The sequence below is a fragment of the Haemaphysalis longicornis genome, unplaced genomic scaffold, assembly GCF_048455015.1.
Source record: "Haemaphysalis longicornis isolate Haplotype H1 unplaced genomic scaffold, Haemaphysalis longicornis Haplotype H1 scaffold_2, whole genome shotgun sequence".
In the NCBI taxonomy this organism is placed as follows: Eukaryota; Metazoa; Arthropoda; class Arachnida; order Ixodida; family Ixodidae; genus Haemaphysalis; species Haemaphysalis longicornis.
The window spans coordinates 258,168,195-258,186,745 of record NW_027526295.1 but is presented as its reverse complement, the minus strand read 5'-3'; the positions used below and the strand labels follow the sequence as shown (position 1 = coordinate 258,186,745).

Below are 18,551 nucleotides of genomic sequence, written 5' to 3'. Positions count from 1 at the left end.
GCACAGGACCGAGGTAATTTTGAGAATAATGGGAGAGGCCTTTGCCCTGCAGTGGGCGTAGATAGGCTGGGGATGATAATGATGAAGAAGCTTCGAAAAAACTGGCGCAATCAATGGGAAACTGTACATGGAGGGCTGGCCGTGGTTAAACCGGACTTGCTAATGACGCAATGTTCGGGTATACAAAGCGCAAGGCTCGCAAGGAACCGCTTTAGGTGCGCAAAACATCGGTGAGCCAATTCATGCAGGAGATAAGTGTTAACGCAACAAACAATCCTGAACATGATTCCTGATGAGGTGAAGGTGTAGTCATTGTTTTCTTTATTTTGCTTGACTGTATATATTTACATTAAAAGCCGCGCTGTAGCTGATGGGCTGTTAATGCAGAAAAATTGCTTTCTACACCGCTTTTTTGTATCCCCTTCATGGATTCTTTTACTTCCCGGATGCTTTTATTGAATGAACGGGTTGAGGGGACAGGTCAAAAGAGGACACTCCTTCTTGCAACTTGAAAGCCCACCAGTTTCTGCAGCTACTGTTAGATGCAAAAAGAAACGCTGTAAAAAATAAAGATCCAACTTCGTCATCTCAATATCCAGGTATAAAAAAAATACCAAGTTCTTACACGGCTTGAGTGATGACGCCAGAAAACTGAGATGCAAACCAACGCGTATTATCGAATCAGTTAAAGTGGCCGTTGCTTACAAATGCCAGAAACCCTGTTATGTGCTTATTGCACTGGTGGACTCGAGACGCCAGTATTTTGACGACATCTTGATTGCAGGAGAGTGTTCGGAGCGACGAATTTTTGCGAGACAACGTCGTAGGAGATTCATGCGCGGCCGGGTCGAAGTGCTAAAGGCTAAGCTACTTCTTCCACGCTGGCCAATAGTCACCTTGTTTATGCTAGAGGGGTGGAGTGTTTGGTATAGACGAGACAACTAACTCTGCCTATAATCAAAGAAAGCGTACGCATAATTATGGTTCTATCACAAGCTACGCACTACACGTACGCGGCTCCGACGGCTGCTCTCCTCGTTATAACTAGCGATTTTGAAGTGCCCCTAAGAAAAAAAAATGTGGAAAAAAATCGGGATGTCTTGTGGCGTATGCAAGCGGCATATCGAAGGTTTTTTGTTTTTAATTTTGAAATTGTATTCTTGTTTAGACAATTTTGCCTTCCCTTTTTGCTTGTTTTTTATAAGTGTTTCTTCATTTCATGTTCTATCTCCCTCTCTCTTTGTATTTTCTTTGTATCTCCCCAATCCTGCATATTGAGTCCTGATTACTGTACTTCAACTGTCACTCGTGTTACTGGCGGAAGCATGCATCCATTTGATAAACACTTTAATTTGACATTCCTATCTCAAGATCTCATTGGCTGTCATTCTACCCTGCTCTAAAAGTGACTAATATCGCAATAGAAAAGTAACGCCAGACAAGGCGTCAGCAAACCTCTAACCTTATTTGTACCTGGGGCGCTCTCAGGGTTTGAGCGCTGGTCTACTGTGTCGATTGCACAATCCACGGCCGCCGGCAATTATTCTGCCGCAGGAGGCGGACATGTCGCCGGGGCCCTTTCTTATGACGAGCTCGCGACTGAGCGTCGCCAACCCTTCCTTCCCGTGGATCTACGATGACAACGTCATCCTCGCCTCTAAGCCACTTCGCTTCACCATGAAGGTTTTCGCTTTCATGAGCGCCTTCACGGGGCCGGTTTGGGCCACAATCGTTGCGGCACTGCTCATCATTTCGATCGTCTTTGTCATCGTATCCTCTACGAAGACACCGAGGAGCAACTCTGGAACAGCCCAAGAGCAGCCGAACTGGTCGCCGGTGTGTCGCAAACACTGGTCGGCCGCTTTGGGCACGTTCGTGAGGCCACTCCTAAACCAAGGTCAGCCCCAGTGCATCCCACTGAAATGCCACTAGTGTAAAAATGAAGCTCCAGGCAAACAAATGCACGCATTATTCGTTTGAGCTGCAAACTGAAATAGGCAGTAATGCATTCAACAACGAATAGTTGACCAGTTGAGGGGAAGTTCCCAAGGTGGGGTAAATAAAGGGATAGCCACACAGCTTTATCAGAAAGCTTCCAAGTTGACCAAAAATTCGTCTTTGTCTGAGATTAGAAACCTGGCTCGCCACCTCCCTACACCAGTCGTCACCTCCCTACAGCAGTGTGGCACTGTAATCCCTCCTTATAGCGAAATCGCTTCACTCGAAATATCGCTTTATTCGAAATTTCTTCTGGTCCCAACCCAAAGGCATGTATTTTAGACCGCATTACTCGATGCTCACGAAGAGCTTGACCCACTTAGAGTGTGGTGGCGAGCAGAGGGGCCGCCGAGCGGCGACCCAGCGGCGAGGCAGGCTGTCAACATGGAGCGTCAACGCAAGCTGGTGTTGCCCCGGCGATCTTCTCGAGCCGGTCAAGCTCGATTCGCCCCATTTGACTTTATACAATCAGTCCAAGTGCGTGGTAGGGACATTGAAGTTTGTTCCTAGGCATTGGTCAATGGTGAGGACGCGATGGTGCGCGAAGACCGGCACACTCGAACCGTAGAATTTGCAGTGTCGTCGACAACCGGGCGCCAAAAAGCTCTTGTGTTGCAAACTACACGGCTGCACAACTCGGGAAAAAATTGCCCATTGATCATGGAAAGCCCCTAGTGTAAAACCGGTCATGATAGCACTGTGTACCCCCAATGAGCCGTCAATATGTTAAACCTCAGACTCGAGCCACGGCGTTTGCAGCGCTTTCCAGCGCGAAACTGTCGTAGCATTCGGTGACGCCCGCACGTCCATCTATAAAAGTGGCCACTTCCGCTGCCACTTTTATGTGCGGGGACCACAGCGTCATGCAATGTTTGGCCAAATTGAAGCACGGGTTGCTCGCGCCCGGCAACACCTTGAAAAAACAAAGTTCACTGCCTTGTTTGCACCTGAATAATGTTTTGCTTCAGTGAATATGCTGTGCTTTGATTCCTAGCAGCTGTGGCGCAGTTTAAGCTCAAAAGCCTTGGCTTTTATCGAGTGGTCGCTTGTATCGAAATACCGATTATAACAAAATTTTTCGCTGTCCCGCTGACTTTGTTATAACGAGGGATTACTGTATATTTAAACGACACAAGAAGCTGAGGGGCAAGTTTTTCTCGACAATTTTAGTGGGAAAAACCTAAAGCAGGGTAAGATTTGAAAAGGGAAAACTTGATTTACACTCTGAATGTAGCCATAGACCTGCAGGTTAACTGTAGCATTTCCTTTTCAGACACTTGCACCTCTTAAGGTACTTACACTAAAGCGATGGACGAACTGTCCCACACTTCGAGTTGAAGTCAGCTAGACCTCTAGTTGCAAACGCCTAACGCCCATGTAGCTTGAATCGAACGCCCCGGTTACTGGTTAAAACATCCGATGTTCTTCGATTGTCCAGTTGGAAAAGCATAGAAATTGACCCGGGTTGACCCAGAGCATTTCAAACTTACACCAGAGGCGGTATTATGAGTTGTGTCCATTTCGAAAATGTGTATTTCGTGTCCATTTTAGTCGTGACGTAGTTGCACTAGCCAAGCCTCTGACCAATGGGCAGGCTGTGTCACATCTTATCTGCTTTCAGCCAATCAGGGCTCGCTCCAAACGGACACTTCAAAACAGACATGGAATGAACAAAACCGAGAATCCTGCCCCAAGACGAATTTTTTCTAACTGCGAAGTTTTCGGGGAAATCTGTACAGTTTTTGTTCTCTTGTAGGCTGCGTTTTTAGTGGATGCAGGTCAACCTCTTCTGCAACATTGAACAATGCATTTTTGTAATTAGTACAGTTGTAAGTGTTGTTTGTTAAGGCGAACGTCGCCTTGTATTGAACTGGCGGCTATTGCTCCAGCTAAGCGAAACCTTAGCGTATCGAAGACATGGAAAGGCGCCGCTCATCACTTAGTCTCTGCGGACCGCAAAAAGCCCAGCAGAGGCGAGACTCTCGCCGTGCTATTCGGCATTGGTCGCCATACGAATAGTCGCGGTGTGAAGATGATCTATACATGACAGCAATTGGCTTTCTAAAATACTGCTCAGATCTTTCAATATAAAAATTACCCATCATCTTTCTTGTGACAAATACCGCATCAAGCTTTAGGCCGCACGCCGCGTTTCACTTCTTGCCACCCTTTGGTTTTCATGTTTCGCAGGTGAAGCATGTTCACAGATTTTTCAAGTTAAGAATTGCTCAGAAATGTCAAACTATAGCTCAGATAAATTCCAAACCGAACCTGTAGTAATTAAAAATTCTGATGTAATCGCAAAACCTTAATGGTGCTGGTATCGCGGTTTTGAGCGCTAAGCTCCTGAGTTAACTCCATGAACTTCTCGTCGGTGATCCTTGTAAGGAACTCATAACAGGAAAAACGCTCACATGATCGCCCTGACGTGCTGTCAACTTGCAGAGTCACCACGCTTGCCGGGTTCCACGCTTCCGAGATACCTCATCTCGCTCTGGCTGCTCGGGATCATCGTGTTGCGCACATCGTTTCTGGCGGAAATGAAGGCCGCCTTAGTCGTGAGAACCGAAATCACCAGCATTCGAGACGTCGATGACCTTGCGAAGAACGAACGAATCACGCCCATCGTGCTTAGGAGCTCGGGCTTCTACTGGATATTTAAGGTAGGCCGAGTCGCATATATGTCCCGATATTGTGCGCATGTACACTGTATCATTCTCCCAAATTGTACGCTGGTTAATATAAAAGCTTTACCATCCCTTCCTGAAGAAAGTCGAGAGAAGCGCGAAAGCTTTCTCACATCAAAAGTGCGCCGAAAGTGCGGCAAATCATTAGCTTAAAGTGCATCCAACCTTCGCTGAAAGTGTGTAATCTAATGTTAAACCTTCAACGAAACAAATCGCAAACGAGGAACGAACCCATGCGACGATTTTTCGCGCACTAAGTAAACGCATCTACGAACGACCTAAAGTCATACCGATACGTGGTTTATGAGGTAAAGGTATCTTCGTCATGATTGATTTGTGTATTATCTTGTCTAGAACCGTTGCTTTTTTGCGATTTTCAAGTAACCCTTTTGACACAATGGAAGCTCGGTTTCATGCAAGTGCCGTGTGTCCAGAAATCTTATCGAAGCTTTCCGGTCAACTAACCGGTCTAGGGAGATTTGCATTAGTTTTTTGACGGGACGCCATCGGTCCAACAAGGAAAGCTTTCGCTTTGAAAAGGAGAATCAACGGCGTGTACTTCGATTAACCTGAGCAAATGGTTATGTAATGCTAGAAGCTTTCTGGGTGTTACGCTAGGATCGTGCAGAACTCGGCGAGAGGAATGCCGGACGCACACACACGACGAAGTGTATTTACAACATATTCGAGACATTGGACGACCACTCAAAGAAAACAACGGTAACTCAAAAAGAAATGTTCACAAAGAGGGTTCAGTTAGCTTTACGCGGCACTGGCTGGTGCTAGGCCCGCAGAACAGTTCCGTTAAGCACAGCTCATATGTATGCCTTGCTGGAGAACAGTGGTCATCGGCGGTGAGGGTCGCAGAGCTTGGCCGGTCGCTCGGTCTCACAGCAGCAGGAACCCTGGCTCGAGCCGGAACGGGACGACGCGGCAGTGTCTTGTGGTCACTCGTGCCCGAACGGGTAGCCACACCCAGACGACAGCGACCGATGACGACGGTCTCGTAACGGAAGGCACGTAGACCGGACGTCTGACGTGGGAATTCCCAATCCAACCGTGCCCTGTCTCGGTCGCCCTGCGCTTCCCGGGTTCGCAGCTCCTGCTCGCACCCCGCCCTCGTCTTCTTCTCGGTGGTGTGCCTTCACCCAGCGGCCGCTTGGTGTCTCGCCCGATGTGAAATATTCTTTCACTATTTTCACCGTGCCCCCTCCGAGCCACCCATCATACTGGGCACCCTTCGGCAAATATGGATGCCGTTCTGTGTAGGGGAAGAGCCGTTGAATTTCACCCTTTATTCACTTGAGGAACAAGGCGTGTTTTTATGGCGTTGCTTTTTCGGGACGCAGGCGCAGATGAATGACACTGCATCGAAGAGTGACCCAGTGATCACTTGAGCACTAAAACACAAATGTCAACGATAAACAAAGGCGTTCCTGCGCACTGCCTTTCAGTCCTTTAAATACCAATACTCTGCCCGAAACGGCGTTTTGTTCAGCTTTCAAAGTGCCATGAAATTTCGGTAACGGTAAGGTCCGTTTATAATATAAGTTTTAGGCCGTATGTTGTGTCCACGTTGTCGTGCTTGTCGAGGCAAATACTCGACGAGCACGTAATATTTTCCTCTCGGAATTAAACTATAGCCAGGATTCTTCCGCGCTACGATACTCTTAAAGTGGCACGCTAAGCTTGGACTAATAGCTTAAAGGGACACTGAAGTGAATTTGTCAAGCTCCCGTTCTTGCTTGCACTGTGTAGACTGGCTCAAATTAACACACTATTCATCGTTTATCCTGTTGACAAATCGGTAATTATTTTACAAAGCGCGAAAGAAGAAAAACTGCCATGCGCGGTTTGCGGCGGCCGCACCAACTAAAGGCTGTGACGTCAGGAGGGGGGGCACCGTGATTGGACGATGCCCAAGGTTAGCAATCAAACAAGTTTCGGTTTCGGTTTCGGTTCTGTAAAACAACATGCTTGACATCCGATGGCGTTGTTGGATGGCCATTCTCGATATCGCAGTAATCGCCGTACCGCGCTTCTGCCAGGTTGTCGGCTGTCAAATGTCTAAGATAAACCTCCCAGGGCGGCTTGGAATTGTAGAAATCACTAGACGAGGCCTACGCAGTGGATGAACGCCCTCCGCGTCACCGCAGACTCTCAAATGCCATGCGCTTTTCTCGCATATTCGGAGCTTGCCTCACTCATGTCTGTTCGTAAAAAGCTAGTTCGCACCAGGCCAAGGGTGTGCGGATTGAGGCCTGGGCCCACTGCCGGCAAGCAGTCGGTGCTTGCGGCAACAGCACGCCAACGAGAACTCGCTAGCCCGTCATTGCCAGTATGCGCGCGTTCTGCGATCTCGCTCGTGGAGCAGTGAACGTTACGGCCCAAAAAGGGTGAACTCAGTCCAGAAAACATCGGCCACATACGAAAAAATCAACTTAAAAAAAAAAAACATGTACTCTCGGGGATTCGAACCTGCGACTTTTATAACAGTAATACCAGCGCCTCAACCCACTAGGCCACAAGCCTTTTTTTTTTCCCTTTATTACATGGGAAAATACGCTCAGACGTTGCAGTACGACGAATACAAGCAAACAAAAGAATACCCTGAAGATATGAGAAGCAAATATACATCAAAATTTAGGCAAACACACACAAGCGTTCAAAAGAGGGAACCAGTCAGGTGGTTGGGCAAGCGAACTATACACACTATGTACAAATGCCACAGTTTCTCGGAAATAAGACTTAGTTGATGATGATGATGTTTGGAGTTTAATGGCGCAAGGCCGACTAAGGGCAAAGAGCGCCAAACAATAGTGATTACATGAAAGTGGCATGGAAGTAAAAGTAGAACATTTCAGTAAAAATAAACAAAGTAAAACACAACGTAATGAAGATGACTGGTGTAAAGGGCCAGGTTGTCAACATGTATGATAAGAAATGAGATGTAAAAATTTTACGTCGGAAAGAAACTCGAAAACGCGTTTGATTGAAAACATGGCTTCATCTCCTAAGAAGTATGACGGGTGTGGTGGAATATGTCGCGTGTGTAGTTGTGGGAAGTGTTTGTGTCGTGTTGTGTCAAGTGCCTTACATTGTATAAAAATGTGGATCACGGATAGGGCCTCTCCGCACCTGCTGCACAGAGGTCTTGGAGACCCCGTGAGAAGGTGCGAGTGCGTTGCATGAGTGTGCCCTATCCGTAATCTAGCCAAGGCGACTTCAGTGTATCTATTACGTGTGTCGGTGGTGTATGGTCCCAAGTGTGGTTTTATTACGTGTAACTTGTTGTCTGTTTGTTCACTCCAGTGTGTTTGCCATGTTTTGCGAAGGTGTTGTCTTATGTGTGGTTTCACGTCGGTGTAGGGTAATGTGGTTATGTCTACTGTATTCGAGAGTGTAGCAGCAGCAGCCATTCGGTCCGCTGCTTCGTTCCCGGCTATACCACTGTGGCCAGGGACCCAGCAAAGGACTAGTTCAAATTTGCGTACATACACCGACATAATACCCTTGACTATTAGATTTAAAACGTGATTTTTTGAAGACTTTGTTGACGACAGCGCCCGCACGACACTGAGGGAGTCTGTATATATAATGGATTGTGGGATGTGACTTTGAAGGATGTGATTAACAACAAGAAGTACACTATAAGCCTCTGCCGTAAAGATACTTGTATTACTGTTAAGAGTTCTAGTGACACTGAGGCCGGGCCCATGCGCCGCGCAGGACACCGAGGTGGAAGTTTTAGAGGCGTCCGTATAAAATTCAGAGCATTGGTACTTCTGCTGCAAATACAAGAAGTGCTGCAGAATTGCACATGTGGGAGCTCGGTTTTTATCTACATGTGTAAATGATGTGTCGCATGATACAGGGCGGAGATGCCATGGTGCTATGAAATCTGTTACAGAACTTTGGATGGTATCTAAAAAGGAGACAGAAAGCTCTGACGCTTCCTCTCTAACTCTGTAAGAGAAGGGAGCAGATAACGATGGTCTGTTTAGGAGTAGTGCAGTCTGAGACGTATCATAAAAAGCCGATTTAAAAGGATGGTGTGGCATAGATGAAATTTTAAAAGCAAAAAGGAGATCTGTGTATGCTCGCTGACGTTGTAGGTTCCACTTATTACACTCCACATAGAGGCTTTCGACCGGGCTAGTCCGGAAGGCGCCACATGCCAACCGGAGCCCCAGATGAAGCACTGGGTCCAGCATTTTGAGGGATGTCTTACTTGCTGACCCATAAACAACGCTTCCATAGTCTAATCGTGAACCTATCAGGCTAGTAAAAACACGTAAAAGAAGTTGTTTGTCAGCCCCATATGAAGAGTGGGAGAGAACCTTGAGTATATTCATGGCCTTTAAGCATTTATGTTTAAGTTGTTTTATGTGTGGAATGAACGAGAGCTTTTCGTCAAGGACTACACCTAAAAACTTGTGTTCATTTCTGACTGGAATTGAGACACCATTGAGTTTGATGTCTGGATCCGGCCGAATGCCGCGCCTTTTCGAAAACAAAACACAAGTGCACTTCACTGGATTAAATTTAAAACAGTTGCTATCTGCCCAGCCAGCTAGCTTGTTAACACCAAGCTGGACTTGGCGCCCGCAGATAGACAGGTTACAAGACTTAAAGGATAATTGCACGTCGTCTACATAGATTGAGCAGGAAATGGTTGGTGGTAATGCCTTCCGAAGATAGTTCATTTTTACAATAAAAAGGGTGCAACTCAAAACTCCACCTTGCGGAACACCGTTTTCCTGCACATGAACTCTAGAGAGGGCAGTTCCAACTCGCACGCGAAACGTTCTTTCAGAGAGGTAACTGGCAAGCGTGTTCCACATGTTACCCGACATGCCAAAGGACTTCAAGTCACTGAGGATGCCGTACCGCCAAGCAGTGTCGTACGCCTTTTCAAGATCAAAGAATACTGTCATGCAGTACTGCTTGTGGAGGTAAGCATCTTTGATATAAGACTCTAACGCAGCGAGTTGATCGTTGGTAGATCGCCCCGTCCTGAAGCCCGCCTGGCAGCCCTCGAGAAGACCATTGTACTCTAAGAAGTACACAAGCCTCCTGTTTATCATCTTCTCGAAGAGCTTACACAGGCAGCTTGTCAGGGCAATGGGGCGATAACTGGCAGGAGAGGAAGGGTCCTTCCCTTCCTTTAGGACAGCCACTACTATGGCCTCCCTCCAAGAGCGTGGAATGTGCCCCGAAAGAAATATTTTATTGTAGAGGTGAAGAAGTGTTTCAAGTGTGTCTGCATGTAAGTGTTGTATCATTGTGTATGAAATCCTGTCTGCACCTGGAGCTGAAGGTTTACAAGTACCGAGTGCGACCTTGAGCTCATGGAGTGAAAAGGGGGTGTTATAGGATGAGATCGACTTATTAGTGTCTCGCAAGGACTTCTTCTCACATGATGCTTTGTGTTTAATGAAAGTGTTGGTGTAGTGTGTTGAACTGGACACGTGTTCGAAATGTTGTGCAAGCGTGTTGGCCTGGTCTTCGAGTGTGTCCCCTGTTGTGCTAACCAGGGGCAGGCTGTGTGTCTGTTGTCCTTTTAGCTTGCGTATTCGTGTCCAGACTTTGTGAGTGTCAGTGTATGAGTTGATGGAAGTGAGGAAGGTGCGCCAACTCTCCCTTTTCGCCTCACGACGCACTCGCTTCCCAAAAGCCTTTGCCCGTTTAAAGGAAATGAGGTTATGTGACGTGGGGTACCGGCGAAGGACACCCCACGCCTTGTTCTGGGCCTCTCGCGCCCGCCTGCAGTCCTCGTTCCACCAGGGCCTCCTTGGGGTGCGGGACCCACTGGAGGCCTGGGGAATGGACTTTTCGGCAGCGTCGAGTATGTGCGCCGTGACGAGTTGGGCGGCTTCCTCAACGTGTAGGTGATTTATGGATGTGTGGTGTAGTTTAGATGTTTCTGTGAATGTGCTCCAGTTTGCTTTTGATTCATTAAACCTTTTATGGGAAGATGGACTGCTTGGGCCTGTACCTATATACGTTAATGAAGTGGGGAAATGGTCACTACCATATGGGTCCGTGCCCACACCCCACTCAAGACATGGAAAGAGTACTGCGGAACCAATAGCCAAGTCAAGATGCGAGTATGTATTGTGTCCTAAGTTATGGTATGTAGGCTGTTTTTTGTTGAAAAGGCATGCTCCTGAAGATGTAAGAAACTTCTCTATCAGGCGACCTCGGGCATCCGTTCTGGAGGAGCCCCAAAGAGAGTTGTGCGCATTAAGGTCGCCTGTTAGTATGTATGGTTCGGGAAGCTGGTCGACCAGCGCCTCGAAATCAGAGCTCCAAAGTGCATGATCAGGAGGAATGTAGATGGAGCATACCGTTATCAACCTGTTAAATATTATCGTACGGATCGCTACAGCCTCGAGGACAGTGTTTAAAGAGAGAGGGTGGCATGCTAATGATTTCAAGGCGATAATGGCCACACCTCCTGAAGAGTGGGTGCAGCCAACCCTGTCCTTTCTGAATACCATGTACCTATTTAAGAAATTTGTTTGTTTAGAGTTGAGGTGGGTTTCCTGGAGACACATAATACTTGGCTGACTGGCATGCAGAATCTCATAGACATCGTCAAGATTTTTAAGGAGGCCTCTGCAGTTCCATTGAATGATGTTTTCTGTTCCCATTATTTAAATTTAAGAATGACTGGAGTGTGTGTGTTCGTGTGTGTTCATGTGTCGTCTTTCGGGGCTGTTACTCTGGGATTGGGCTTTTTGGGCCTGTCTGTAGGCTTGGAGGTCGGTGGCCGCTCCTTTCGCTGCGTTGCCGGCAGGAACGGCCCGACATCCATCTCATCGTCGGATGTCCGAGGGGTGCCCGACGAACCGGGCCCCCCGGACTTGGCCCCCCCTCGGGAGCCCTTCGTTTGAGACGCCTCCGCCGAGGGCGTCCGGGGTGCCAGAGGTGGCACGGGCGGTGCGGTGGCGGTGGGAGCCGGTGCGGGGCCCGTGGTGTCCATCACCTCGGTACCCTCCAACGTACTGGAGGACGGGGAGACAGAGGCGGGAGCGGCACCGGTCCCGACAGGAGTGGTTTGCGCCACAACCGCTGCTGCCTCAGCAAGCGGCGTGGTGCCGGGTTGTGCTGCGTGAGGCAACCCAGCGGGGGGCGGGGGCGGGACCAGGTCAGACTCGCTGAACTGGGTCCCTGTGGACACCAGACGCCGCTCCGCCCCCCGGCGAGCCGCGTCAGCGTACCTCCCCAGAGGGAAAGAGGCGAACCTTTCTCGCCTCCGGGAAGGTGATGTTCTCGGTTACCTTGATGTTGATTATCTTTTTTTCGAGTTGGAACTTTTCGCACTTGCGGGAGTACGCTGCATGCGGTACCCCGCAGTTTACACAGGTGAGGGTATCGGATTGGCAGTTGTCACTAGGATGATCGTGCGCCGCGCATTTCGCACACGTCGTTCGGCCACGGCAAGAGTTCGTACCGTGCCCGAACCGCTGGCACTTAAAACAGCGCCGCGGGTTTGGGATGTACGGACGTATTGAGCACCGGATAAAACCTGCATATATATGTTGTGGGAGAACTGCGCGGTCAAAGGTCAAGATGATGTGCTTGGTGGGAATCTCCTTGTCGTCTCTACGGATAGTGATGCGTCTCACGGCAGTGACGCCCTGATCGTTCAAGCCGGCAAGGAGATCCGCATCGGTTTCGTTCAGGAGGTCTGTCTCGGATATCACACCCTGAGAGCTGTTGAGGCTCCGATGGGGTGTGACCCGGATGTCAAGATCAGCCAGTCTAGTATGAGCTAGAAGCTTTGCAGACTGCTGCTTGTCATTTATTTCAATTAAGAGTTCACCAGACCTTTGTTTTTTGCATTTATACGATTTTCCTACTATGGCTTCAAGATACTTGGCGATCAGAAAGACTGACTGAGATGCAAGAGGGTGGGTTGGATTGAGGGATTCCATCACAAGAAATCGAGAAAGATGGTCCGGTTCAGGAAAGGTTAACGACGGCAACGGAGGAAAGGATACTTCGGTGCGGCCCCTTTTCAGGGACCGATCACGGTTGGGGGGGGGGGGGGGGGTTAGACAATACCATAAAGCATAGTATAAAAGCAGGGAGACGGGGGTACTTTCTTCTTTGACCTTACCCTGGTAGCCAAAGAGGTCCCGGAGCTCCCTGCCTGGTGAACAGACAGGGAGCCCATCCGCCGGAGCTTGACCTGGGCTCCGACGGCCACCGTTCGTGGTTTCTAACCCTCCACCTATAAACACATCGCCACGGTTGGATCCAGCTTATGTTTGGGGGCTCGGGGTCCGCGGTATCGCCAGTACCGTCACCAAGATTGCTCAAGGTGCCCCGTGCGGGGAAGACTTAGTTGATCTTGGTGGCTCAGCATGCCTATCACATAAGCCTAACACACACTCTATTGAGGACATCTTGGTACGGACACTGTAGGTACAGAACACGATATAAAGGTGTGGGAAAAAGCCCAGAAACCAGGGCATCAGAAATAGACTCGCGCGTAGCAGTAAATATGTACTCAAGGCTAAACCGAGCCTGTAAGAAGCGAATTGTGTCAACCACTTCTTTGAGGAAACCTCGCGGGCTTCGGGCTGCGTCCACAGACAGCGAAGACACCACAATATCTGGGAGAAAATGCGCAAGACGTATTTGCAGTACAGCTTTCAAAAAAGGATGTTGAACATCTCGAAAGTAGAATAAACGAGAAAGAAGCTGCCAAAGAAACAGATGAACAAGCCCAAGTCCTCCTCGCACAACCGGAAGAAAAAGGTTATCTCGACGCATTGGCTCACTACGCGAACACCAAATGAAGGTTGCAAAAATCCGGTGAAAAGCCTGGATCCTGAGTCGTGAGCAATGTAACACCTGTAGGACATAAAGAAGTCGGGTCACAAGGAACGTGTTACACGCCCGAGCACGAGAAAAGATGGACAGCTGCCGTCCCCGCCAGTCATTCACTTGGCGCTGTAGCTTCACCGCCTGCTCCGACCAATGCGAGTCAGTATTGTTAAACTGCGAGAGGGGTACTCCTAAATAAGTTAGGTCTCGATTCCAATTGATTCCGGCGAAACAATCGGGTGTGGTTCCCCATTCTCCTAACCAAAATCCGCAGCTTTTCTCGAAATTCAGGGCCGCACCTGAAACCTCGCAAAATTCTTGTGTAATGGCAAGAGCATTCTCCACACTGGCCTTGTCAGTACAAAATAAAGCGACATCATCGGCATATGCTAAAATTTTCACTTCGAAGGACGATAGCGTGAACCCTCTAACATTAATGTCCTCTATTATGCGCATGCACAATGGTTCCAGATATAAGCAAAACAGGAGTGGTGATAATGGGCACCCTTGACGAACCGATGAAAGAAGGTAGATTGGTTGGGTTAGTCGATTGTTGACTATCACTCTTGTCGAGCCATTAGCATAACATATTTGAATACCTTCGGTAAGCCAAGATCCTGCGTTCACATGCTGTAGAGCACGAAACAGAAATTGGTGACTGACGCGATCGAATGCCTTTGTCAAATCTAGTTGTACTAAGGCTACCTGGGCTGACGTACCCGAAACACACTCCAATATAGACCTTGCTATGTGTATGTTAGTTTGAATAGATCGCCCGCGGATGCCACATGTCTGATGGTCACCAACTAGTAGCTCAATTACATTTTGGAGACGGTTGGCCAAAATCTTAGCGAAGACTTTATAATCTACATTACATAAGGAAATGGGACGATATCCTTCTACTTTACGCAGTTTTTCAGGATCATTACTTTTGGGGATTAGAACAGTGTGACCGGCACTGACCGGGCTGGATATATAAGGTCTATAATGTATAATCAGTTTACACGTTTATTTATTTTAAGCATTTCGAGTACTTTATGTGACTATTTGTTGTATAGCGCTCCTGCAGTAAGCGTTCCCCAAACTTCCACAATATCTCACGTCTAGCAATTGCATTTCTTGACGGAAAAGCGTTCGCAGATGTGCGGTCGTGCTGCTGACCGCTGTGCTTGTTTACCCAGCGCAAAAAATGCTTCCTGCTCCCTAGTTTTGCGCTGTACGGTAAAAGTTTCAGTTGATTTTATCTTCATAGTACCTATATTGACTTCGCTGACTGTTCTCCCGCCTTCAATTGGCCTTAGATTTTCCTACTAGCGTCAAGTCAGCGAAGCGTCACATGTGCACTTGTGCAGCGCTTGTGTGGAGCGACCCGGACACTGACTTTGACACAGTGTACAAACTAACAAAGTAGAAAAAGGCACATTATTTCATTCACAAAGGTGTTGTGGCTTAGTTTAAATTGAGCGAGCGAATAGCGACGACCCGTCGGCGGCCGGCGGACGAAACGCTGGGCCGACTGACTCGATCGGTAGGTCGGCTGGTCGGCGAACCGTATAAAGGAGGCTATGACCGTGCAGTAGCGCAGCCATTTTCCAGCTCATCTCCTGCTGACGTCACACGAAAACGCCACAAAAAATGGGCGAGCGTAAAGAGAGGAGGACAGCATTTTCGAATTGATTTTTCTACTAAATAAATTCGCGTAAACGCGGCCAGAGTGGTCGAAACAAGGCCTGCGGACTCCGAACTACAATTTGCGCTAGTAAACCCGCAAAGTTTACAAATCACTTCAGTGTCCCTTTAAATGCCAACGTCGTTATCCCCTAAGGGCGGCTGTTTATTTTTTTTTTGTCTTTGGCTATCCCCTTCTCCAAATACGATAAGGGGCGTATAGTTATGTTATGTGATTACCTAAGTGTTCATTTGTGTCCGCAGCAAACGAAGACGGACGTGTTCCAGAAAGTCCTGGAGAGGGTCGTACGTATGAATGGGGCGATGGCTAAAGACGACATGTTCACCGTGCGGACCCTTAAACGGATACTGAAGGTAAAATTTGTCGTCATCATTCCTTACACGAAGGAGCTCGTATTTTTGCTCTATGTATTTGTTCTGGCGTTGGTTCGCTATTGGAGTAGCTCTCCTAAAACGAGAAAGCTTTCAGTTCCGTAAGTTACTGAACAATGGTGAAGACAAGAAGAAGACAACAAGGACCACTCGTCCTCTTCATATCGCTGAAATCCTACCTGCTTCTCCAGAACACCTCCAGTACAAGCTGGTGAAGCGGGATTCACACGACGGAGAAACCCTCTCTTTCTGGCCCGCGGGACCCGCTCACGTGACCGGTTTTAGGCTCCGCCCCTCGGTGGGCATCGCCCGCGGATGCTCCGGGAAAGAAAATGCCTCCGCATGTTTTCGCTTGGCGCCGGCGGCCCTCCGCAGGGAATAGGACCTGTTTTTCGCACATAAGCCGGCACTGAGTCTGGCCGCGCGTGGTCATTGCGGTCACGTGTTTTTATGTCGAAGCAGGTGGAAGGGCGGCTTTTTGGACGTGGTGTGGTCGACACGTAATGAAGTGACAGGTGCGGGCACCGCTTGGAATATCGCTATTACTGCAGGTGCTGGTGTCGGCAAAAAAGGGAGAAGAGCGCCTTGGTGTTTGGGGGCGCTATGGGCGAATGAAAGCAAGGCAAAAAGACCGGTCCCGCAGGGTGCCTCGCTGAGAATCCCCTTGCTTCCTCCGCGCTGTCGTCTGCTATAAAAAAAAAAAAGTCACACCGCGTAGCTCCGCACGTGTGGATGCACCGCCAAGCCGGGCAATCCAGTCACGTGCTGTTGACGTCACATATCCGTCCGCCTCCGCGCGCCTCCTCCCCCGTCGTGTGAATCCCGCATAGTTGCAGACTCCTGCATTGATAACAGAGTTGGCTCCGATCTGACCAACGAAATGGGAAGAGTGAAGGGGGATGATGTTACGGACGGCAGACGAACAACGTACAGGCACGAAATTGTTACGGAAGGACTGGTGCATGCGAACGCATTAACGTCAGCATTTTCAGACCTTTTGGGGTTAATAATTTTTGCAAGTGACGGTTACAAGTCGTAGCTATTCATTTTGGTGCCGTGAAGGACCGAAACTTCTTTGGGAGCTGTCGTCGTCGTAATTCAGAGTAGTTGAAGTATTTTTGGAAGAGCTGAGACGCCATGAGCGGCTGTCGCTGTGTGCTCTGACGGAGGGATGAGTATGTCGTGACCAGGCAAGGTCAGCAAGTTATGTGGAAACAAGGATGCAACACGCACACTTGAGCACGCGTACGCATAGACAGTCGCACGCACATGAACGGACACACAGACACAGATACGCATGCACATGGGAACACGAACCTGCACGCGCACATGTGACACTTACACAACGCGCACGCTCACACACAGAACAACCGCAAGACAGGGTATTTAATACGCCCCATTACCACATGCCGATGTGATGATAACCACTGTACTTCCCCACTCGACAACAGTCACTGGCAATTATTACTCAAGGCCATGTCTGGGCAAGGGGTGCGAGTATGGACAAAGAGTATTCTGACCACATTGCCGGAGCCATACAATGCTTGCACGGAAGTCATTAGTATATATGAGTGGAAAGTCATGAGTGCAATTGGACTATGTACATAAAACGCACCCAATTTCATGGGTACGGTGCAGGGCGAATCCAAGATGAGAGGAAGCTAAACAGAAAGTGTCTCCTTACGTTGAAGCCTATTCCCGCTTGCAGGGCGAGGCAGTGATAATATTCGTCGAGAGTGCCCTGGCGGCCGAGGTGGGAGAAATGTGCGACAAGCTGGGCCTCTTCGACTCCGAGTTCTACTTCGCCCCGAGGCCTGTCACCCAGATGCCCATGACTATGTTCATAAGAAGGGAACTCGACCCCGCCCTGCAGACCGCCATCGCGCAAACGTGAGAAGCGCCCAACTTTTGTTCGTGACTGTTTGAAAATTTCAAATTTAGAATTCTGGCAGCGTAGCGCATCGAAGATACACCTTGGCTATGAGGTGCGCCGCCGTATGTAGAGAGTTCTCGATTAACTTTGACCACCTGGGGATCTTCAACAGGCGCTGAAATCTCTACCCACAGGTGTCTTTTCTCTTCGCTTCCATCTAAAATGTGGCCACCGCGGCCGCGATCGAACCCACGTCCTTGGGCTCAACAGCACAATTCCCTAGCCACTGAGCCATTGCTGCAGACACCTTGAATTTCTCGTAATGACGACGAGATGTTTACGAGAACTAAGCGGCAGCGAAAACTTATTTGGGTTGAGCATAAGCATAAGAGGTGGTAAATTGCACTTTGTAGGTACAACTGTTCTCGCACAACTCGGTACATCACAGCATAATCGTGACTGGTGCAAACTTTCAGCTTTATGGAACTTAATAGAAGTCTCGACTGAACCAAGCAATCTAATAGAAGATTGTTTGGTTCAGGCGAGACTGGTGAGCACATCTTTCTCTCGCAGGATCGCGATGCTGATCGAGCGAGGTTTCCTCGACAAGTTCTACCGTGACAGCGGAATGGAGAGGCCCCCGTGCCGGCGCCAGTCGGCGATGGGACAGGAGCGGGCCAATGCCTCATCCCAGATGGACTCCCTCCAGGGCGTCTTCTTTGTATGGCTAGCCGGCCTTCTGCTCGCCACGGTCGCCCTGTTTGTCGAGCGCCTCTGGCATCGATTTGGCACCCGGCAAACAAAACCGGCACCTCGACAGCTACGTCACCGTCGATGAGGCGGATGTCAGTTTGGTGCTGCCCAAGCTTCGCACAAAGCCCGAGCCTGGTCCCGATGGAATCAGCAATAAAATTCTCCGGAATCTAGATTATGAGTCTGCCACGGCGTTTGCCGAACATTTAAACGGATGTTGGGGGAAGGGCACGATCTTGCGACAATGGAAAACTGCTCAAATAATAATGATCTTCAGGGAAGCTTGCACTCACGCGCAAGACTTGAATAGCGACGCTGTTGTAGGCGAGCATTGCCGG

General features: G+C 48.9%; 1 protein-coding gene across 1 annotated transcript; it reads left to right on the top strand.

The window, feature by feature from the left end:
- Positions 1–4,469: 4,469 nt before the first annotated feature.
- LOC144168605 (glutamate receptor 3-like) lies at positions 4,470–18,298 on the top strand. Its single transcript, XM_077697553.1, has 4 exons — positions 4,470–4,661; positions 15,459–15,569; positions 17,296–17,477; positions 18,034–18,298. Exons 1-4 carry the CDS (start codon positions 4,539–4,541, stop codon positions 18,296–18,298), a joined length of 681 nt encoding a protein of 226 aa, XP_077553679.1. The 5' UTR covers positions 4,470–4,538.
- Positions 18,299–18,551: the final 253 nt, after the last annotated feature.